Genomic DNA, 24,380 nt, shown 5'->3' on the forward strand with positions numbered 1-24,380 from the left:
TTTGCATTTTTACCCCTTTCACCCATTTTGTCCAGTCCCATCCTCTGCTTCTGGCAACCACCAATTTGTTCTCTGTATCTATGAGTTAAGGGTTTGTTTATTTATTTATTTACTTTTAGACTTGGTATATAAGTAAGATCATAGCAATAAATATTTTCCTCAAGAAACAAGAAAAGTCTCAAGTAAACAACTGTTGGTTGTCCTTAACTTTTTACTCTTTAATGTGTCTTGGTGTGGATTTCTTTGGGTTTCTCTTATTTTGAATTTTCAGCTTCCTGAATCTGGATGTCTGTTTCCTTCCCCATGTTAGGGATGTTTTCAGCCATTATTTCTTCAAATATCTCTTCTCCTTGTGAGATTCATAATGCAAATTTTGGTCCACAAGATGTCCCATCAGCTACTTAAACTGTCTTCACTCATTTACATTCTTTTTTGCTGCTCTGGTTAGGTGAGTTCCACTACTCTGTCTTCCAGTTTACTGATTCTTTCTTCTGATTTATCTAGTCTGGCTAAGCCCCTATAATGCATTTTTCAGTTTAGTCACTATATTCTTCAGCTCTGTGACTTCTATTTGGTACTTTCTCAGACTTTCTACCTGTTTGCTGAAATATTCACTTTTTAAATCTATTCTTCTCCCAAGTTCAGTGACATTTTTATGACAGTTATTTTGAACTCTCTGTCAAGTAAGTCACTTATCTCTCATTAAAAATTTTTTCTGAGATTTTATATTTTTGTTATTGTTGTTGAGAACACATTTCTGTTTGTTCATTTTCCTTTACTCTCTGTGTTGGTTTTTCTGCATTAGAAAAAACATCAACCTCTCCTGGTTGGTTGGCTTCTCTTAAAGGAATGGCCTTGTGTAGAAGATGAACCTTATTAATCAACCCTGATCTAGCTCTTGGTTGTCTCTCAAACTTTTGTAATTGTCTAATCAGCCTACTTTAGTTTTAGTGGCTCCCGGTAGTTGATAGTGTCCCTGTCAGTTTCCCAAAGCAAATGATCTCATTTATCACTTAGATTCAAGCTGATTGGAAGTTAGACCATCAGGCAGCAGCTTTTAAAGTATGCAAATATACCTCTTTCTTAATTTACACTCATAAGTGATTAACAGTCTTAATGAGACTGTGAATGTCACCCACAATTAGCAAAAACTTTTCAAGTGCAAACCCATTTGGAAGTATTAAATTCATCAATTACATAGATGAACTAAATTCATCTAGCTCTACAGACTAGATAGACTAGGAAGAAACAATACCTTGTTATGGGATTGAAGTATCTGTATGATGATTCTTATATTAGGGTTATAGTTCTTGATAGAGAGTACCCTACATAAACAGCAAATAAGTTCATCAGTGATGGGCCACATACAATGGTTTTGTAATATAATTCAATTCAGTATTAAATTGATATCTGGGAAAGCATAATAAAATGGCATATTATAAGTTTCATTGTTATAATATTCTCAAAAAAATGTTCTGTTTAATAGAATACCCACTGAAGGTGGCAGTTGTTTTAGTGTCTTAGTAAAATAAATCTATGAAAAGTCAGCTCTTGGTATTCGGAGATTGTGGTCTTCTGGGACCAATTTTTGAAAAGGAAATAAATCATTTTGTATATATTTTAGTCTTTAAACTCAAACACATTAATTACAAGAAAAAATAGAGATTGAATTACTGTCTGTAGCTTGAGATAGCTCATAGACTCTCTTTTCCAACGTTCTTAGTTTACAAATTAAGAAATTAAAGTCTGTGTCATATTTACTATATTATACATGGTGAAAATTCTCAGCTGATTCTTACTCTTTGTAGCATCACCTTCAGCTATTTCTATTTATTTTGCCTTGGGGGGCCAGAAGATCACCTGGGTTAGGAACAAAGCCATTGCTATCATAAGGATAATTAGATTCTGTTAAACAAGTCAAGTTCCTGCTCATAGATAGTTCACAATTAAAGATGGTAACACTAGTTCTAGACACCTTAAAAATAATTTCCGATAGTCACAAGCACATCATACTAAACCATGCACAACTTTTCACCAGAACTACTGGGGGGGGGACTATAAGTAAAGTCTATTAATAAGGTTCACATATCACCAAGAACATCTCTATTTTTGAGGGGGAGAAGATGTTAGTTATAATGATGCTATCTGAACAGTTATCACTTATCTCTATGCTTGCTTTTTAAGTTTAGATAGCTATTATCCATATGAAAATTCAGCAAAGTATGTGGACAAGCCCAGAGACATTCAGAATACTCTATTTCCAATTACTTTTTCATACATCTGCACTATTTCTGGGGGCAAAAAAAAAAAAAAAAAAGATGCTGTGACATCTTCTGTTTAGTTCTATGCACCAGGCTTTATTTTTAAAGAGGCAGAAATGTATCAGCATTGGATCACAAAATACCACAGTGCCAGCTTCATACCTCATGATGTTTGAAGTGTCTTCATCATGTGAATCACTGCACAAAGGGTTGGCTATAATCAGGCATGCTTCCGAAGATTCCACCTGTTCTTCAAGATTGGACAGCAACCATCTTGTTAATTACATGGGGGATGTTGTAGTGTGCCTCTTTTGAGTTTTCTTACATTTGTTTGTTGTTTTTGTGTGTGTGTTTTCATTAAACTTCGAGTAAGAAAGAGAACACAGTTGGGAAGGAGTTCTGATATGGATGCAATTACATCAGGATCATAGTCCTGCAAATGCTGCAAGGGCTGTGAGGGTTACAATGGATGAGTTGACTAGGGCACAAGGTCTCCAACATAGATGTTAGATTGCTTTAAAATGGGTAAAGTGCATAGTTACTTTTTCCTATCATCCCAACCATCAATTTATGCCTGATGATAAGTAATACGATCTTTTAAAGCCATTTCCTGTACACTTGTTTGCCTTTCAGGACAGCAAAGAATGGAAGAACTGGAAGTCTGCGTAACTCAAAGTAAGCCGTCATTCAATAATTGTGGATGCTAAATCTTAAGATTCTAGAAAGTTATTGATGTGGCTCTTATAAAACCAAGGTGCAGGAAAGATGAAGATTATTCTGAGTCTATAATTTTCTGCTTTAATTCTTTACATGAACATTATAGATCTCTGCTTTAAAAAACTGAAGTCTTTTGGTTTATATGATTCTGTGAAACCTATAAAATGAGAGAAAGCTGGCTTTGATCTTAAATGAAAGCTGTCTAGAGGGTTGGCCTTTAATCATTAGTTTTAGTTCCAACCTTAATGGGATCTCTGCTATTTTCTTTCATGTCTCTCCTATCAGAAGTCACATCAGTGTGCTCAGAAATTGGTAAATCTGTCCTCTGGTAAGAATTGCATTTGAATGGTAAGATCAAACACACTTTGGCTATCCATAATTTTTTTTCAGATCTCTTAGACTGTGAAAATAAAACTGCTCTAGGTAGAGAACTTAGTGAAATAATTTATAAGTTTATATAAACAGTGAAGTCTGTTTGATATTTGTCAAGGAGAAACTGCAGGACAATTACTACATCTCCTTCATGATCAGTTTTTAAAATTGAGAAAGTTGTATTTTCCCAAATTTAAGGGTCTGGAGTAATGCATTTGAAAAAGACTAGATCCTGTCATCTTAACTGTTGTAGCTGAGGTTAACTACAAAGAACAAAGAAAAAATAGGTCTTACCCCAACTCGCCTCAGATCCTCCCACTTCAACGCCGATCCAGAAACAAAAGTTGCGTAGGCCATGTAGCACTTAAATATTGTTTGCAATTCCAAAGAAGGAGGAACCCTGGACAAAGAATGTAGGACCAAAGAAGAAAAAGGATGATTGACTTTGCTTAGATACTGTTATATTTATTTGCATTTAATAGAACCCTTGATCTCCTCTTGGAACACATCTATATTCCACTCATTTTTAATCCATGGAAGAGTGTGAAGCTCAGTTCTAAGTTGCTAAAGGAGTAGTCTATGTGTAAACATTTGGGAGAAATTGCTGGTAGCCATCTTTTAAAAACAATTTACCACCTTCTTCCCTTTGGCCACAAGAATCCACAACCCTCTCCTGTACAAAATAATCTCATGTTCTCCCTCAAAAGTGTCATCTCTTTATAGCAATCAGGTCAAAGTCCTGCATCTTGTTATCTTAAGTCAGGTGTAGATGTGGATGGGGCTCCTCAGGTATAGCTCATCCTTAGCTGAAGACCTGTGAACTAAATCAAGTGTTATTATACCAATCTCCACACCCAACATGCCATGATAAGGAATAGAAAAAATGCAATTAACATTCCCAATCAAAAGAGGTGAAGGTGGTGCCCTAGATCAGTGGTCGGCAAACTGTGGCTCGTGAGCCACATGTGGCTCGCAAGCCGCAGTTTGCGGCTCTGTTGACTAATGAGTTTGCCGACCTAGATGGTTTGGCTCAGTGGATAGTGTAGGCCCACAGACTGAAGGGTCCCGGATTTGATTCCAGGCAAGGGCACATGCTGGAGTTGGGGGCTCAATCCCCAGTAGGGGGCGTACAGGAGGCAGCTGATCAATGATTCTTTCTCATCATTGATGTTTCTATCTCTCCCTCTCCCTTTCTCTCTGAAATCAATAAAAATATATATATTTCCCCCCCCCAAAAAAAAAAAAGAGGTGAGGGTGGTAATGAAGGGCACATATAACCAGAAATTAGTACATAGAAATTCTGAAATCCATCAGAGCACATACCATGAGGACCCCCTACTCCAGCGGTAGAGGGTTGTTTTTTTTTTTTTTAGCCTAGTTTTGTCCTTATAAGTTAATCCATTGTTCTTCTTGATTCTTTTCTCTCTCCTCTGACCCTCTGAGTCATCCTTTCTTTTCCCTAATAAATGCCCCATGTTTGTACTTGAGTAGGTAGCTTTTTCAGCTTGATTTCTGCCTGTGCTGCATTGAAGGTCAAGAGGCATTTTTTTTTTTTTTTCATGGCATACCCACAAAGCCATGTTCATGATTCCTCTCTACTTTGAGAAAGTCAGGATTCTGGGAACAACGTCCTCACATTCTTAGAAGCCCTTTGCCTGACTTGAGAGGATCATCAGTGAGTCACCACCTTAAATCTTTCTGAGGTCTTAACAAAGGGTCCTTAGCTGCATCCTTGACTGGATCTTTACATTTGACTCTGAGGTCATATTTCATAAGTGGCATCTTGGATTTGATTTTTTTTTCTCCTGAGGTCATTTTCCTCTTTAACATTTTTTTTTGGCAAGCTGGAGAGACTATTATGGGACTCCTATATTGCCCTTCGGTTCTGCTTGAAAATTAAGGTGTTTCTTCTTCAACTCAATTTTTGTGCCTTATCATACATGACTATACAGTGGCAAATGACACTCAACATTCTTTTGGGAAATTTTCTTAGCCAGCTTCACGACTGCACTAGGTACATCTTCTATCTTCCATGTTACTTTTAGTGACATGGTTACCAAAATTCTGTTCTTCTTCCAGTACCTAATAGAAATTTCCTCATTGTTCTTCTGGCCTCTAGGGAGAGTCTCCATGCAACCTTTCCAGCCTCTTACTACCACTAGTTCCAAGGAAAAGACTATATTTTGGCTTTTGTTATGACAGCACCCCACTTTCACTACCATGTTTTATTTCTGTAAAACAAACCCTTCTAGAACTTCTTGATCTAAAACAGCAATAATATATTATTTCTCATGATTTTGTGGTTGGCTGGTCTTAGCAATGTAATTCCACGTAGTATTGACTGTGGCCATTCATGTGGGTACATTCATCAGAGTTTGGGAGCTCAATTGACCAAAATGACTTCACACACATGATTGCTGCCTCATTTACCAGCCTGGAGCAGGTGAGAGCTTCATGGGCCTCCTCCCCAAGCAAGCTATTCTGACTTTTCATATGATGGCTTAGGGCTTAAGACTCTCTTAGAGTGAAAGTTGAAACTGCCCAGTCCTCTTAAAGGCTATAGGCCTGAAACTAACAAAGTTTCACCTCTGCTGCATTCAATTTATCAAATCAAGTCACTGGCCAGTTCAGATTCAAAGGGATGAGAAAGAGACTCCATCTTTTATTGAGAGGATCAGAATGAAAGAACAGTAAGGAAAGGAAATATTAATATTAAAGGGAAATCTACCACAATTACAGATGGTGATAAGTGCTTTAACGAAAATAAAACAGAGTAAAGAAACAGAAGGATTAGAACACACTAATTTAGATTTGTTGAATAGAGAAAGTCTCTCTGAGTGCTGAAGGATGAAAATAAACTGGTCATATAAAGATATAAGAAATTCTTAGCAAAAAAGCATCGATCAATAAAGTGGCCTTTATAGAGATACAGGAGAGATAAGATATTAACTTTGAACAGGATTGTTAATAGTGAAAATGAAATGATAGAAATAGAATAGAATTTACTTAGGAGATGAAAGGGATGATACTGATGAAAGTATACATAGGATTTGAGGGAGAAAGGAGTATCAAAGACAATACTTAGTTTTTTGCTTTAACTACAAAATATGTAAAAGTTGGTGTAAATCTTATATACATTCCTTTATGAGATAAAAATGTCACTTCAAATCTCTCTGACTTACTTATTGAGTGATTAACCATTTGGGGAAAGAAGAAGCTAACTCCTTTCACATTACACCAAATCAATTCCAGAGAGCTAAAATATAAGATATTTCCATATGAAAACATAGAACTCCTATAGAAATATTTACTATATCCTAAAACAGAGAGGCCTAAGAATGTAAGAAAAGCAAGAAATAAACAAAACAAAAAAAGAAAAGACGTGGATGGGTTGAAGTACATATAAATGAAATACTATATTAAAATGAAAGCACAAGAAATTGAAGGGCAAAGAAGGAAAATATATTTACAATATATGACACAAAACAGTTAATATTACAATACACTGAGTGCTCAAAAGCCAGAAAAATAACAGATGAATAGCCTTATAGAAAATAGAGTTAAAAAAAATAAAGAGGAATTTCAAAATGCACAAAAAATGTTCCATTTCACTGGGAACCAAAATTGTAAAATAAAATAATTAGAAATCATTTTGCCTACTTTAAACTCTTTTTATATTAAATATGTATGTCCCAGTGCTTTACAAATATTTGACTTGGATTATGCTTGTGAAAACGTAAACTGCATAGAACAAAAACATCATCTATTTGAACTTTAGATTTCCAATGCTGATAATTAACAGTTAGAATTATAATTATGAAGTATGCTAGACATGTGCACAAAATTATGGTCATATATACGAGTAATCAGTATAGAATAACCTTAATGATCTGGAATCACTTAATAGTACATATACAGAAAAACGTCTGGCAAGATATATTCTCAATTTTTTTCAGAAGTTACCTCTGATCATGGGATTGCTTTTCCTTTTCTTTTTTGCTTCTTATTATTTCCTAATTTTTCGATGAATATTATAAGGGTCATTTTCTCCCACTAAAAATATCCACATATATTTCAAGTATTAATTTCAAGTCTATGAGCCAATCAGATATACTTACTCTCCCAGGAAAACAATCTCAGTGTGGATCTCCCCTGACTTATGACGGAGAAAATTCCTCAAGAAAGCAGTCACACTGTCCACAGTGATGTTTCCACAAACCACAATGAACCTGGGTAGCAAGAACATATTAGTTGGATCATCTGAGGAACAGAAATATCTTCCTGTCTAGATTTAGAGGTAGAAAATGAGCTTAAACTTAGGGTTTTGTCTTATTTTTGTTAATCCTCACCCCAGGATATTTTTTCCAATGACTTTTAAAGAGAGTGGAAGGGAGGGGGAGAGACATAGAGAGAAACATCAATGTGAGAGAGACACATTGATTGATTGCCTTCCACTCCAGTCCTCACCAGGCCGGGGATTGAGCCTGCAACCAAGCTACATGCCCTTGCTCAGAATCGAACCTAAGACCTTTCAGACAACAGGCCGACGTACCAACCACTGAGTCAAACCGGCTAGGGCTTAACCTTAGTTTTTAATACATTTGGCATTTGAATCACCCAGATTTTGAAAATGGAAACACCCAGGACTGAATCTCCATTATACAAAAGCAGTGTCAGATTTCTGTCATCTCCAGTTCATCTCATACAGGATATAACTCCACACATTTGAATTACATGTAGCTTTTTAGGAATACAATAACTATCATAACTGCTAGGTTTTTATGGTTATTTGTAACTTATAACAGGCTTGAAATGTGTAATTTGATTTAACTTTGCACTTGAGTCCTGATTGGCTGATCAAGTCATTTCTTCACTGAGGAATAATTGAAGCTCAGAGTGTTTACATGAGTTTTCCATAGTTAAATGCTATAGCTGAGACAGCACTAGAATCTAGGTTATTTATGTTTATCTTCTGCATGTAAAATTATCTAGTAGTCACAAAAAGTGACTGCAATGGAGAGACACCTATGAGAGGTGCAAAAATAGAAGCATGTAACTTTTATGGTGGAAATTAGCTGTCAATTTCCTTAGGCTTAACATAAATATATATATATTTCTCCCGCTTCTAATCAATTAAGAAAATGAAAAGCATAATTTTAGTGAAAGTTTACCTTATATTTTCTAGACCTTACTGGCTGATTTAGCGTGGGTCACATATCACTTTCCTGAGATAAACTGGGTCAAACTTTGGCTTAACTAGTTTATTTCATTATTTTCATTCATTGTACTATTTTCTTAGTTCTAGGTCCGTCTTGGTCTTCATCCACTATATTAAGAGACCATGCCAAGAGAATTTACCTACATTGTGCCTCTTTCCTCTACAGTGGACAGAGACTAGATAAAAAAGTATCACTTTGAATTCACGATTTCTGCTTCTTTCTTTTTTTTCTAACATGTGAAAAAGCATAATGGAAACTGAGGTAACATATATCCACAGAGAGAAAAGGTAAAAACAAGTCTGTTTTCCTCCTGGGAACAAATGACTGTGGCATGAACAAAGGAGATCTATGAAGTACTGGTGAAAAAGCTGAAATTGCTCCTCATTCCAGCAAACCTCTGCCCAGGAATGAGCCCCATATGGTTTAGGGGAGTTTTGGCTAAGACAACTGAATTATTTCAAATTCAAACTGTGGCTTTAATTTGATCTATTATGTAAAATTTGCCTGAGTTAACCACATGCTTAAAATGAATAAGAAAATTAGTAATGGATATAAGAGAATAGATAGTGATAAGGAAGGTCCAAATATTGTCACAATCAATATTTGACAGTGAATGACAACATTATCTGCCATTTTAAGTTGACTTAAAGCCCTTATAGGCATCTCTATCTTAGTTTGTATCAAGTAGCAAATACAATCTTCTTGGTATTTATTTTAGCACAACCCTCTTTAGTGAATGAATGATCCCGCCAATATATTCACCTAGGTCAGGCAATAGGTGTTTAGAAAGAGGTCTGTGATTAGGAGAATATCTCAAACTGTAGAAATTATACTTGAAAGCTACTTACTTCTTTCCTTTGAGCACTTCATAGGAACTGGTGTATGTCCTCTTGGTAATGAAGAGTTCCACGATCTCAGGGATATAGTTTGCAAATAGTATCTAAAATAATCAGCAAATAAAAACCTTAGGTCTCATCGTTTTAAAGGATACTGAGATTATAAAGGAGAAAGAAGGTACACAAAATGTTGTCTAATTGACTAAGGGCATCACTGTGAACTATATTTTTAAAGAAAGATCATGTTTCTTTCTTCAGCCTTTACATTTGATTAAAATTGAATAAAATGCTTTCCTGAGTTCAAAATGGTGAAAACAATGAAGGAAGGATAAGCAGAAAGGCTACCTTCCTACATATTCTGTCCCCTCATCACTACAAAGTGCCCTTCAACTTGTTATTATTTAGGACCTTGTGGTGGGGGGGGGGGGAAGTATATGGGACAGAGAAAAGTTAAGGGGAAATGAAATGAGGGGATGTAGCAGTGTCGACAATGGAATATCAGAAAGGTGAAGTAGAGAATGTGATATGGTTTTAAGGAATTGAAATTAGAAACTTGATACACACTGCTGAATCATGCACAGATGTTCACTTATCTGAAGGAAAACGCTGGTTTGGAGAGCTTACGCATTTGAGCTGGAAAGAAAAGGACTTCCTTCAGATCAAATCTCAAATTCCCTTCCTCTTTGGAAGAAAGACTTTAATCTGATGGGCCAAAGATGAAGGAAGACAGGCTCGTTCCAGTCAATGTAGAGGCTAATAAGGAAAATTTACTCTCCTTTGCTGACCATCCTCATCTCTGGCAACCAAGCAATTACTTTACATGCTCTGGGAGATGCAGTTTGGAAAAACATGGGATCCATATATCTTTTCATATTCATTTGACACCTGATAACATTTACTCTCAAGACTATACTGCTTTTTTCTCACCATTAACCAAATGCATCTCATTTCTGTAGCTACATTCAAAAGATATTGAAAATATTCTTCACCAAACTCCCCAGAGTGAAGAACATGATGAAGGTCCGTCCTAGGGATGTCTTGGCTACCACATCTCCGAAGCCAACAGTTGATGTTGTTGCCATGACCAAGTAAATGGAATCAAAATACGTTAAGTTCTGTGAATTTCTACCCTTGAGCCAGGGATCACCAGAATTTTCCACCTGTCAAGAGAAAAGAACTCAGGAAATGGAATCCAAGGGAAAGTTTATAAAAAATAAGCAAGATCACTTAATTCAATACAAATGAAATATTAAATGATTCCTAGGCGGCTGTGAAGGGTTGGTAAATTGGGATAGTGATTGTGTGAAATCTTGGTGTTTGTTTGTTTTTTCACTGTGATTATTGCTGAAATCTAAGAGGGCATGTAGCTTGAGCTCACATTGGGAATGCTCCCTAGTGAAATTTATTGCCCATATCTCTTTTCATGTGGGCACATCACCACATCCTGGAGCCATCATGGACACCAAAGGCTCTCAGGTTTAGTAATTACTATTCATCCTCATTTTTCACCAGATCAGGTTTATCTATCATTAAAGAAAGAAGCACTCAAATAAGCACTTCATTGCAGTGAACTTAACTTCATAAAAGCAAATGTCTAAGGAAAAGCAAACAAATATGTTTTCCAGGTTGTTTCCCCTACTCCCCAAAAATATTTATTCAGTGACTAAAAAAACTCTGAAAAATATTTCCTCTGACTTCCACCCTAAATCTCCACGTTTTAAGGGAACTAAATTTATCAGGTTACTTTTTTTTATTTTACTTTATTGCTTTTTTACAGAGAGGAAGGGAGAAGGATAGAGAGTTAGAAACATCGATGAGAGAGAAACGTCGATCAGCTGCCTCTTGCACACCTTCTACTGGGGATGTGCCTGCAACCAAGGTACATGCCCTTGACCTGGAATCAAACCTGGGACCTTTCAGTTCACAGGCCGACGCTCTATCTACTGAGCCAAACCAGTCAGGGCTCAGGTTACTTTTTTATATTAAATAAAAAGAGCAACTTAGGCAATGACACTACTTTATGTATATATAATATATATAAACTTATTATAAATATATAACATATATTACAAATAACATATAACAATGATATAGAATATATAAAATTTCCCTTTTTTACATTTTTAGACATGTTTCCAAATAGCTTACATATTTCCTAGACATATTCCTTTTCTATTTGACACAAAAATGATAAAATTCTAAAGATGCCTAGAGAAAGTAGGTTTTTTGTTTTGTTTTTAAGTACTGGAGTGGAAATTAGAAATAATGTAGTTTTCTCAGGCATATGATCACTTTGTAAAAGTGATATGTATGCCCAATGCTGACCCTTTTTTAAGTTTGATGAGTAGGTTATGAGTATGGACACCTATAATATCCCATTTTGAAGTAAGAAAGAAATTGTATGTCTATACTTAATTCTCATAGCTGGTAGTAGAATCTGTTTCTATTGACTTCTGGAGTCTTCACTATTTTCTGAGACTATATATATATATATATGTATATATATATATATATATATATATATATATACACACTAGAGGCCCACAAAATTCGTGCACGGAGGGGGGTTGTCCCTCAGCCCAGCCTGTACCCTCTCCAATATGGGATCCCTCTCACAATCCAGGACTGCTGGCTCCCAACTGCTTGCCTGCCTGCCTTCCTGATTGCTCCTAACCGCTTCTGCCTGCCAGCCTGATCACCCCCTAAACCACTCTGCTGCCAGCCTATTTGCCCCCAACTTCCCTCCTCTGCCAGCCTGGTCACCCCTAACTGCCCTCTCCTGCAGGGTTGATCACCTCCAACTGCCCTCTGTTGCAGGCTTGGTCCCTCTCAACTGCCCTCCCTTGCAGGCCGGGTGCCTCCCAACTGCCCTCTCCTGCTGGCCATCTTGTGGTGGCCATCTTGTGTCCACATGGGGGCAGGATCTTTGACCACATGGGGGCAGCTATATTGTGTGTTGCAGTGATGATCAATCTGCATATTACTCTTTTATTAGATAGGATAGAGGCCTGGTACAGGGGTGGGGGCCAGCTGGTTTGCCCTGAAGGGCATCTCGGATCAGGTGGGGTTTCCCTTGAGGTGTGGGGCGGCCTGAGTGAGGGTTGCAGGCCGGCCACGTCCCCTGGCGACCCAAGCAGAGGCCCCGGTATCTGGAATTTATTTTCCTTCTACAATTGAAACTTTGTAGCCTGGGGCGGAGCCAAGCCTGGGGCTCCCTCCGAGGCCGGCCGGCAGCCATTTGTGTTGGGGTTATAATTGAAACTTTGTTGCCTTAAGTGGGTGAGCCTGGCCAGGGTGTGCGGAAAGCTTTGCTTCCCCTGTTGCCAGCGGCAACCCTGGCCTGCTCTCTCAAGCTCCATTCTGCCGCCATTTGTTTCAATTTGTTTACCTTCTATAATTAAAACTTTGAGTGGAGGCTTAGGCCTGGCAAGGGCAGGTGGAAACCTTGCTCTCTGTGGCTGTAGCCATCTTGGTTAGGGTTAATTAACTCACTCTGATTGGATGGTGGGCGTGGCTTTGGGCGTGGCTTGTGGGTGTGTCAGAAGTATGGTCAATTTGCATATTTGTCTATTATTAGAAAGGACATAAAAGCCTAAGCTCAACTGATAGTTATGATGTGCACTGACCACCAGGGGCAGACGCTCAATGCACAGGCATAGAAACATGGAACAGACTGATGAATCTCAGAGGGAAGGGGTGAGGGAGGGAGGGTGGGAAGAGATTAACCAAAGATCTTATATGCATACTAAAGGCCCAGTGCACAGATTCATGCACTGGTGGGGTCCCTCGGCCTGGCCTCAGGGATCGGGCTGAAACCAGCAGTCCAACATCCCCTGAGCGGTCCCGGATTGCGAGAGGGTGCTGGCCAGGCCAAGGGACTCCACCAGTGCACAAATCCATGCACCAGGCCTCTAATTATCCTATAAGAAAACCAGATATATACAGTATATTTCATCCAGGAATACAAGAGTTTCTTGGGACTATTCCCTTTAAGTAAAACCCTACAGTTTCTTTTAATAACATCTTAGCACATGGTTTCAATCACATCCTTGCACAACATATACAAACTAAATTTATTTTAACCTGGAAATTGCCTTCACAATAATTTAACCCTTTAATGTTTAACTCACTCTTTTTGGGAATATTACTTTAGTGTTTCAAACCCTTCCCTGCTCCCCCAGAACCCCTCAAAGACATGGCAGCCTTCCGATGGTTGGCTTGTTTGGTCTGCTCTTCCTCTTAACCATATTAGCAGAAACCTCTAAGCCCAGGTGAGAAGTAAATTAAAGTTAAGATAAAGAATTAGGGACTAATGTTAAGATACTGAATGATCTATTTTTAATTCCTATTACAAAGCAACTGAATTTTTATGTTTTTAAATTCTGTGTTTCAATTTTAATGTGCTATGGAAGAGGAGGATACAGGGACACTCTCCCATCTCCTACCTCCACATCATTTGTATTAGTTACATTATTTTTACACTAGAAGCCCAGTGTATAAAATTTGTACATGGGTAGTGTCCCTAGTCCTGGCCAGCGATCAGGGCCGATCAGGTTCTCCACCTCCCAGCCTCCCCACCTCCTCCTTCCCTCGCTCCCTCAGTGCCCCACTGCCACTACTGGTCATCCACCATGTTTTGTGCCATCCCCTGGTGGTCAGTGCACGTCATAGCAAGTGATCGAACTCCCGGTTGAACTCCCAAGGGGACAATTTGCATATTAGCCTTTTATTATATAGGACTAGAGGCCTGGTGCACGAAATTCGTGCACAGAGGGGGGTTGTCCCTCAGCCCAGCCTGAACCCTCTCCAATCTGGGAACCCTCAAGGGATGTCCGACTGCCCGTTTAGGCCCGATCGGGATCGGGCCTAAACGGGCAGTCGGACATCCCTCTCACAATTCAGGACTGCTGGCTCCCAACTGCTTGCCTGCCTGCCTTCCTGATTGCTCCTAACCGCTTCTGCCTGCCAGCCTGATCACCCCCTAAACCACTCTGCTGCCAGCCTGTTTGCCCCCAACTTCCCTCCTCTGCCAGCCTGGTTACCCCTAACTGCCCTCTCCTGCAGGGTTGGTCACCTCCAACTGCCCTCCCTTGCAGGCTTGGTCCCTCTCAACTGCCCTCCCTTGCAGGCCGGGTGCCTCCCAACTGCCCTCTCCTGCTGGCCATCTTGTGGTGGCCATCTTGTGTCCACATGGGGGCAGGATCTTTGACCACATGGGGGCAGCTATATTGTGTGTTGCAGTGATGATCAATCTGCATATTACTCTTTTATTAGATAGGATAGAGGCCTGGTACAGGGGTGGGAGCCAGCTAGTTTGCCCTGAAGGGTGTCCCTGATCAGGGTGGGGTTCCCTTAGGGTGTGGGGCGGCCTGAGTGAGGGGCCTGTGGTGGTTTGCAGGCCGGCCATGCCCCCTGGCAACGCAAGCAGAGGCCCTGGTATCTGGAATTTATTTTCCTTCTACAATTGAAACTTTGTAGCCTGGAGCAGAGCCAGGCCTGGGGCTCCCTCCGAGGCCCACAGCCATTTGTGTTGGGGTTATAATTGAAACTTTGTTGCCTTAAGCGGGTGGGCCTGGCCAGGGTGTGCGGAAAGCTTTGCTTCCCCTGTTGCCGGCGGCAACCCTGGCTGCTCTCTCAAGCTCCATTCTGCCGCCATTTGTTTGAATTTGTTTACCTTCTATAATTGAAACTTTGTAGCTGGAGTGGAGGCTTAGGCCTGCAACAGCTGGCAGAAAGCTTGGCTTCCTCTGTTACCTAGGAAACCTTGCTCTCTGTGGCTGTAGCCATCTTGGTTTGGGTTAATTTGCATACTCGCTCTGATCAGATGGTGGGCGTGTCTTGTGGGCGTGTCTTGTGGGTGTGTCGGAGGTATGGTCAATTTGCATATTTGTCTATTATTAGATAGGATTGTATGTGTGTGTTCTGGACATAATCACAATTCCCTTAATTATGCCTTAGTTCTATTTTAAAGTCATCTAATAATCGCCACCACTAATTTTTATCATGGTTTCTTCATTCTTGAGTTCTTAGTTTTGATTCATCTCCTCTGGCTGGATTTTATCATTAAGACACATTTTTTAAAAGGGGCTCATAGATGCTATTTTCTCCACTTGCATAAAATGACAGGATAGGATGCACTTCCTTTCACACAAACTTTGCAGACACTGCTCTATCATCTTCCTATATTGATTGATGCTTCCAAGAAATCTGAGGCTAGTTTGATTTTTCTCTCCCTTTTATAGACTTTGCTTTGTTCTGCTTGGATTCTCTCCTTATCTTCAAAAGTCAGTAAATTGCTGCAAAATATAGTTGGGATAAATAATCTAGGGTTATTTTTCCTGGATTCAGTATATCCTTTAATCTACAAATTCAAAACTTCATTTTAAATATTTTTTCTGGTGCCATTTTTTTGTGTCATTTTCTTCTTCAGAAACACTCATTTAATAGTATACTGAATCCACATTGCTCATCTTGCATGTTTCTCCTCAAAAATCCATTTGAATGTCTTTAGTCTTTTCCATGTCACTGTTTTTACCTCAATCCTGGCCAGTGTCTCTGATCAGTTTTTGCCACATTTATTAAATTTTGGTTCTCCCTAATGTGGTTTTTCAGCTCTACAATACTTTTTCCTTTTTCTTGGATACTTTCAGCCCATTTTTAACTCCTGTTACTGTTTAATATTTTTTAATTTAAAATCATATATATTTTGTTTGAATTATCATTTTTAGTTTTTAAAGCCCTTTGTATTTTTTATCAAATATAAAGGTATTTTTTAAAACTTTTGTTTGCTTGGACAAATTGTCTTTTAATTGTTGTTCTTGTAACTGTTATATTATGTAACTGTTGTTACACTGATGTCTGCTCTCCAGCATACCCTCTTGCTACTTCCAGAAGAATTAGAGGATAGGCATCATGTTGATTACTTTCTGGTTAATATTCGCCTTTGAATGGCATCGACTTTTAGCTGTGAGTATGGGAAGATGGTGAATTTGGGATAATGATAGCTTTTATTTTGGTTTGTCGTTTCAAATATCCTCTCAACAAAATCTGCCATTTCCTTTGCTCTGGGTTTTTAACATCCCAGATGTTGGTGTGACTTATAGTGGGTCCCTTTAAGTCACAAGCCATCTGGTTGCTTCTCCTTCTTGCTCTACATGCACACTTGCTAGAGGTCGCCTTGCCTGGGAGACTAGATGTCCAACAAGGACACATATTCACATGCTTACAAAGGTAAAGCAGAAAACTTGAATAGTTCAAATAAGCCTGACAGAGACTGTGTCCAACTCAGGAGCACATGCCACTTATAGGAAACAGCTAGTCTTCAACTAGGACTGTTGGTGGCCTTGGTAGAATGGGTTCCAGAACCTTGTATTTTTTTTTCCAAAAATCCAGAAATCTGGGTTTTTATGTGAGTTCTCCATAAAAGTTAGCAAGCAATGAAAGTAAAATACAAACATAGTTAAGACAAATAAAATGTGACTATAGGCCACATTCAGCCCAAGAGCCTCTCATTGGAACCACTATTGAAGGCAAGAAGTCCTGTTGCCATGGTTTCTCCTTAGCATCCTCTTCCTCCCATTCTGTGATGGCCAACAGGTCTCTACAGAGACACTTCTCCCATGGGAAGCCCATGCCCTTGGGACCAACCCTCTGGCTCCAGGGACCTGCCTTACTGCTGTGATACTTCTTTCAGGAGAATCTCTCGCCTGTTTGCTTCAGTGCTGAGAGGGGAAATGGCTGGTTTCAGATGTTTTGAAGGTTCATATATCACAATTTGCATTTGGAGTTTAACATTTTTCTTGTTATTGCTTTAATTAATTTTGAGAGAAGGACTCACGTGAAAACTCCTACATTTTCTGTTTTGCTTTGCTTTTCTCAAAGGCCTTTGTAGACTTTTAACATCCCACTTCAATTTCTGCATTTTCTGGGAATTTCTTTCCTATTGCTGAAATCCATTTATTATATTGCTGAATAATGTGGGCTAAAAACTAGCCTTACCATTAGGCCAGTGGTCGGCAAACTCATTAGTCAACAGAGCCAAATATCAACAGTACAACGATTGAAATTTCTCTTGAGAGCCAAATTTTTTAAACTTAAACTTCTTCTAACGCCACTTCTTCAAAATAGACTCTCCCAGGCCGTGGTATTTTGTGGAAGAGCCACACTCAAGGGGCCAAAGAGCCGCATGTGGCTCACGAGCTGCAGTTTCCCGACCACGGCATTAGGCAAAGGAGACAGCTATGTATACAGATTCGTTTCAAGAGAACAAATAAATTCCCAAAACTCCCCTTTGCAACTCAGCAACACTTCCCCACAATTCTCCAGCTTTTATACTTAAATTCTATCAGTGGCTTCACTTATTTGACTTTTTATTCTTTTTAAAAGGTCTGGAACCCTTATGAAGATGCAGAAATAAATTTTCCCTATTGCTTATAACTTTGAAGGGTAAGCTTTATTAGATCCTTTTCTGAGTGTAGGTTTTGAAAGCTGGAAGAAGGAACATTGATACCTTGAGGATAGGAGATACATATTTGTCATAAATATGGGAGCGGAGAAAACCCTGAAAAGGGAAGTAGAAAGATAAACTTCACACCAGTTACAGTGATGGAGACAGGAGCTTAGAAGGATTACCTCTATTTTTTAGAGAAAAGACATTTATGATGACTAGCACCATTATAGAGAGTGTGATGAGATGCTTACCAGGTGAATGAATCCTGCAGCTGTGAACCAGGTACTGAGCACTATTGATAACAGTTTGGCAAACTTCAATGCATTGCTAGAGGAAGAAAGACAAAGAGCTGTTGGGTTCTGACAGGTCCCAGAACAACACAAATGCCTCATCCTCTAAAATCTTGCTACTCAAAGTAGGGCTCATGGACCTGAAGCAAGGATACGCTCACGTGGGAGTGCATTAATGCAGAATCCCAGGGCCCACCCCTGGTCTACAGATCTGCTGTGTTATAAGGTCCTCTGTCTGATTTGTATACAGGTTAGCATTGAAGATGCACACACCCAGTTACATACACTTGCTGAAAAACCTTAGATTTTGCTATGGTATCCACTGGCCTAATGTTATACTGCGTTTAAAACATTATATATGTATCATCATAAAATAAATTTAATGAATTGCTACATTGTCTAAAGGAATTATATAAATGTCAGTGTCTCAGGCATCCAGAGTGGACTTGCCCAATGATATTGAGTAGGTCACAGAACTGTAGTTCCATATTGCCAGCCTCAGCCCACGACCTTTGTGTGAAGAGGATCAGATAAGCTCCCGCCTCCTAAATGAAGCCATAGCATTTAGTTGAAATCTCTGTAGGGACACCTATCACACAAGGACATGCTTTTACCATCTTGAATTCTTCATCATGCATAAACATTTAGAAGTGAAATCTGCCTGGCCTGTAATATTGATGTTTCTGGTGAGAACTTAGAGATGCATGGAAATATTGAGTGGGTAACATAAGACCATACTGCTAAAACTTGAGAAGTACTACTATATTGCTGCTCAAAGGTAGTTGAAATTATTTTTTTGAGACGTTTATAAGCAATAGTTCACTGTTGCTACTGGGCAGCTCTCATACTCAGAGGGATGGTCTTAGGTCGTAGCCAGGAAAGACATGATTCATAACTGCAAATGTATAGAACCAAAGCCTAGAATTGTTCTGAGTTTTTATTTGGGTAGAGATGGTAGGGGAATCAAAGCCTAAATGGACTTACACATTGTGGCTCTACAAAACAAAGGAGAAACAAAATCTTCAAAATGATTGCAAACTTTTCAGCTAGTGTGTGATGTTAACACTGTGGGAAGAAGTGAGAGAATACTATATTGGCAGCTATGGGATTTTGTGATTTTTGCCCTGAAATTCTGATGAGAAATTAGTAGAATTGAAGGTGTAGTTAGCATTTACATTTCCTAATCCAAAACAGTAAGTGAGTAGTATTTGAAGAAGGGTATTTACCTGGTCCTGATGGCTCTTAGAATTTGCAAGATTTGAGGGAGTTCTAGCAGTCGCAATGCTCTTAGGAACCTTAAACCTAGAAAGCAATAGAAAGGAGAATGCTGCCAAAAGAAGAGGGTTACTCCAGAGAGTGAGCTGAATTATAACACAGTGGGGAGTAGTTACACTCTTCCACTCCTTGAAATGCTCAAATATAATCCTATAATAAAAACCCAGTGACCGAAATGGCAGAAAGGCCAGAATGACCAGAGACCAGAACGACTGGGGCCCCTCGCCCCAGCCAGCCCTGCCCCCCAGCAGGGACCCCCACCTAGATCTGGGGCCCCCAACAGGGCAGGCTGGCCTGCCTCCACCTGTGCACCAGGCCTCTAAAAGGGTAACATGCAAATTGACTTTAATGGTGAACGACCAGAATGGCTGCTCGACCAGTCACTATGAGGTGCACTGACCCCTCTTGGTTCCTTTCCCTGGCCAGCAGGATCCAATTGCCCGATGGCAAATGGGGAACTGGGGTGGGTGGAGGTGGGGGGGCGTGGCCGGGGAGCAGGCAGAATGGCCAACCTCTTGGTCCCTCCCCCTGGCTGGCAGGCTCTGATCACCTGATGGCAAAGAGGGAGCCGGGGGTGGCTGGTCGCCCCACACACAGAAGCAACCCACAGCAGGAGCGGGGCCAGTGAGCAGGTGGGAATAGCTGACATCTTGGTCCCTTCCCCCGGCCATCAGGCTTCAATTGCCCAATGGTGAACAGGGAACTGGGGAGTGGGGGAACCTGGGGCCAGCTGTGGGCAGCCGGGGAAGATGGCCCTGATCACAGGCCAGGCTGAGGGACCATACCCATGCACAAATTTTGTGCACCAGGCCTCTAATATATTATAACATTGTAGATTTAAGAATATGAGTTCTAGTTCAAATCCTAGCCCTGACCCTTAATAGGTGTTATAATCTAAAGCAATGCCCTCAACTTCTCTAGCTTTTCATCTGTCAAATGGGAATTGTAATAGTATATAGGGTTGCTGAGCTAACAGAAAGCATATAAAAGCACCACTCACATTTCACTCTACTTAATTCTTCCTTAGAATAAAAAACAATTTATCTATAATCCACTTAAACTTCTGACTACAGTATGTCTATGATATGCTCCTCATGTTTGTATGATGCTTTACTTTATGTAGTTTGATAATAATGATAGCAAGAAATATTTTATAGATAATAAATAAAATTACATAAAATTAGAAAAAGCCATATAACTCCCATGCAGTGTCCACCTTAAAGACAAAGTAACTATATAAATCTCTAATATGTTATAACATGTCTAGATATGATGATCTATAGCTTTCAAAGACCAAGAGAGGTTTTTTCATCTCTCCTAGTCCATGTGGGATCCCAGCACAAAGGGGCCACAGGGGGATGGGAGGCTGGGACCTTGCCTCTCAAGTTGTGGATGAACCAGCCTATTAACAGTAACAAATACTGACACCTTCTGTGCATCAGATACATCACATTTCTAGGTACTGAGGTTTAAAAAAAAGAGAGGGTTCTGAAAATATATTATAAAACCATACAAGTACAGTGATGTACAAGTACAGTGATGAATTTTTTTTAAATGGCATTTGGGCATTATAAAGGAAAATGAAGAATACTTATGAATGAGTGTTAAGAGAGTGTTTCTCATTCCAACTTTATACTTACCTAGCCAATTACTCTTCAGATAATAAGAAATAAATGTTGGTGGGATGGTAAAGATGTCTACAATTGAGTTCATCTCCAACCAGAACCTGATCTTGTCATCAGCTGCCAAAAACTATGAAATGGAAACAAAAGACCCCAAATCCTGTTACCCTCAATAATTTTAAAGTGAACAATAGAGTGTCTTTATTCAGCTACATTTCATTCATTAACTGGAGTTTTGATCTAATTCTATTATATACATATATACACACACATATGTATATACACACACACATATTTTTACATAGCAATATGATATATGCTTATGTACATATATATACATTTATGTAGTCATAAGGATTGTACCTTTAGTATGTGTTCAATAAATGAACATGAACCCATTTTATTTACTGGAACTTAAAGTCTCATACTCTGACCTTTCTGCTGTTCCCAGAGATTTATAATTATAGAGCTAAAACCCTCTCTATTTGTGAGCAAAGAGGAAACATGATTTAAGGTGGTCTTAAATGGAAAAGTTACAGTTATCTACAAATATGGCTGGCCAAGACCAATATTTATGAGCTTCCCTAATTAGAATAAAAAAGCATTTCCAGAAGGGAGAGTTTGCTATAAAAAGAATATTTTGATGATCAGTGTGGTCAGAGTATGTGCTGAAGGACAGTCATAGAAATATACATTACAAGTGTATATATAATGTATATTTTATCTATCTATATAAAACCCTAATATGCAAATTGTCCCCTTGGGAATTCGACCAGGAGACTGGGAGTTCGATTGCTCGCTATGATATGTGCTGACCACCGGGGCAGCGCGGAACGAAGGAAGGCCCTGGCCAGCAGCCAAGGAAGGAAAGCCCCAGCTGGCAGCCAGAAGGCCCCAATCAGCCCTGATCGCTGGCCAGGTCTAGGGATCCTACCCATGCACAAATTTCGTGCACCAGGCCTCTAGTATGTATATAAAAACATGGAATGCATAAATACAAAAAAAGTATTTCATATAGTTAATGGCACAACAGCCATCAGTGAAGCCAATGACATTTTCAGAGGCTTGTTATTCAGGTTCTGCTAGCTTGTGCTTATTAGTAAAGCTTTCTCAAGGTAGAGGAGGAGAAAAGCCAATAAGGAGGGAAGTGTTGCCGGGTGATGATATTTAAAAAAAAAATCATTTTCATTTGTGTCAGAATTTTTGGCCTGGTTGACAGCATCAGATGCAGGTGAAAGAGCTATTATATCTCACCAAACTTTTAACAACTTAGGACATAGACCCTCTAACTCTAGTGCCTGACAACATAGGACAATTGTATAACCAAGGCACACACAGATCTCTCTATGTTGTACCTGTTGTGTTTGTCTGTTTACTCCCACTTCCAACAGGTACTTACTCTCAACCCAAAATAGAAAGTAAAGAAAGCATTGAAAGTCAAATCAATGGGGATGGTTTTGTCCTCATATGAAGAACAGCTTCCAACAGGGCTGCAAAGGAAACAAGGACAGTTTATAAAGACATACATTTTAAAAGCTGAGTCTACATTGAACCAAATTAAAAGGAAGGGTAGGCATTTTTTTATTTATTCACGATGACACTTAAGTTCATATCTCAAGGAAATTTACTGTATCTTGGAAGTAGAGGTATGAATAAATAAAAGCACTAGACTGTGCATAGAGCTGAAAATAAAAGGAAAATTACCTGCTCTTTCTTTCCTAGAGTTTATTGCTTCTATTTCAGTTTTATCAGCAGGGAGTCAGAGGCCTAGAGATTATGCAGCTCTTCTTGGTTTGCATGACCCTCTGTCCAGAAGGAAGTTTAGGATTCTGTACCCTTCAAATACAGAGCTACTCTAGATCAAATGAACTGACTCAAGCCAAATTAAATATATATATATATCCTAAAAGATCAGAGTAAGGAATTCAGAAAGCAAAGACTTATAGTTTCCCTAGGATCTCTAAAGCTGCCCGACTTCTGAGCCCTGCAATCCCAATTTTATTTCAGCTGGAAATCCAAGGAAATTCCCAGAGGATCAGCATGGGGTTCAGATTAGACTGGATTCTGTTCAAGAAACCATCCTTGCTTTGTCATAAAAGAAGGAAATGCCTTCTATGAAGAGCAGACAATAATTTGCTCCTTTATCCCAGGTGAGGTCTAGCATTTTCCTTTCTTAAGACTACCCAAAGTTGTTTGAAATCTATGAGCAACATAGAACTTCCACCTCAACATCTCAAGAGTCCAAAGGCATATAAAGAAAGCCCTCCTACGTGGCCCAAAGGAGAAGACAACATCTGGAGGTTTGCAGTCCCAGAGACTAGGGAGTAGACATGGGCATGGCCCCCCAGCCCCTAGCAACGCAGTTTGGCAGGATGCAGAAGCAATTCATGTATTTTTTGTGGAGTTGGTTTTAGTGTTTTCTGGGGGGAATTAAACACTTATCCTTTTTAATGAGCTTGTGAATGGGAATATGTTTGAAAGTATATTAATTATTTTTCCTGAAAGAAAATTCTGAATTCAAGGGCAATCTTATAACAGACACAGGTGATTGCGGATTTTACTTACTCAGCAGAATTGATGAAATAGATTATAAGAGACCCAATGCTTAGTACAAAGACAAGGATCATCTGAAAAAAAATAGAGACAAATGTACATATCCATTTTATTGACATGAATATAGATGAATAAACAAATCAATAAACCTGTGTTTTCTTTTTTATCTTGCCTATCCATGTGTAGCCATTTTTCACAATTCATCTATGTTAGTCTTCATTCATTCATTCTTTAAAGAAAAATTGATTGGGCCTTTATGGGATTTCAATAAATGAACATGTAGTCACCCATTTTATTTACCTAATTTTAACTCTCACACATTTAATAATAGTTTGCCCTTCCTTCTGCTACTAAAACTTTCTAATCTCAAGATGTCCTATCACTTATGCATTCACTTACTCATCAACCATTTATTAAGTGTTTAATATAAGTTGTGTACTTTATTACATGTTAGAAAATGAGGGCTGCTGGATATAGACTTGCGAGTTGAATTGCCAATGATGTTGTAGAAGAAACAGTCCCAACCATGTCCATGAAAAGATGGTCAGAATTTTGACAGGAGGGAAAGTGCTACAGTGAGAAAACAAAATGAGTGCTTTTAACCTGCAATATTCCTGGTCTATAAAATAAGCAGGGCTTGTAGAATATAATTAGAAGTGTATCCATGCAAAACCCATGATGCATTTGGATGAAATTTTTCACAGCCCCGGTGACTTTTCAGGTCAACTTCGGGTAACCAACTACTCCTTCAGTTATTGCTAGTTTCCGAACCATTTGTTTCTTTAA

General features: G+C 39.1%; 1 protein-coding gene across 1 annotated transcript in view; it reads right to left on the reverse strand.

Moving 5' to 3' along the window:
- KCNU1 (potassium calcium-activated channel subfamily U member 1) overlaps nucleotides 1-24,380 on the reverse strand; it is a 124,750-nt gene that overhangs the window by 88,006 nt on the left and 12,364 nt on the right. The window contains exons 3-13 of the mRNA XM_054719936.1: nucleotides 23,607-23,668; nucleotides 22,441-22,531; nucleotides 21,060-21,171; nucleotides 19,371-19,446; nucleotides 18,106-18,181; nucleotides 10,395-10,565; nucleotides 9,418-9,509; nucleotides 7,469-7,579; nucleotides 3,645-3,750; nucleotides 2,424-2,506; nucleotides 1,256-1,325 (exon numbers count right to left, since the gene is read on the reverse strand). Coding sequence (XP_054575911.1) covers nucleotides 1,256-1,325; nucleotides 2,424-2,506; nucleotides 3,645-3,750; nucleotides 7,469-7,579; nucleotides 9,418-9,509; nucleotides 10,395-10,565; nucleotides 18,106-18,181; nucleotides 19,371-19,446; nucleotides 21,060-21,171; nucleotides 22,441-22,531; nucleotides 23,607-23,668 — 1,050 coding nt within the window. The remainder of the gene's footprint in view (nucleotides 1-1,255; nucleotides 1,326-2,423; nucleotides 2,507-3,644; nucleotides 3,751-7,468; nucleotides 7,580-9,417; nucleotides 9,510-10,394; nucleotides 10,566-18,105; nucleotides 18,182-19,370; nucleotides 19,447-21,059; nucleotides 21,172-22,440; nucleotides 22,532-23,606; nucleotides 23,669-24,380) is intronic.

This window comes from Eptesicus fuscus, chromosome 8, assembly GCF_027574615.1.
Source record: "Eptesicus fuscus isolate TK198812 chromosome 8, DD_ASM_mEF_20220401, whole genome shotgun sequence".
In the NCBI taxonomy this organism is placed as follows: Eukaryota; Metazoa; Chordata; class Mammalia; order Chiroptera; family Vespertilionidae; genus Eptesicus; species Eptesicus fuscus.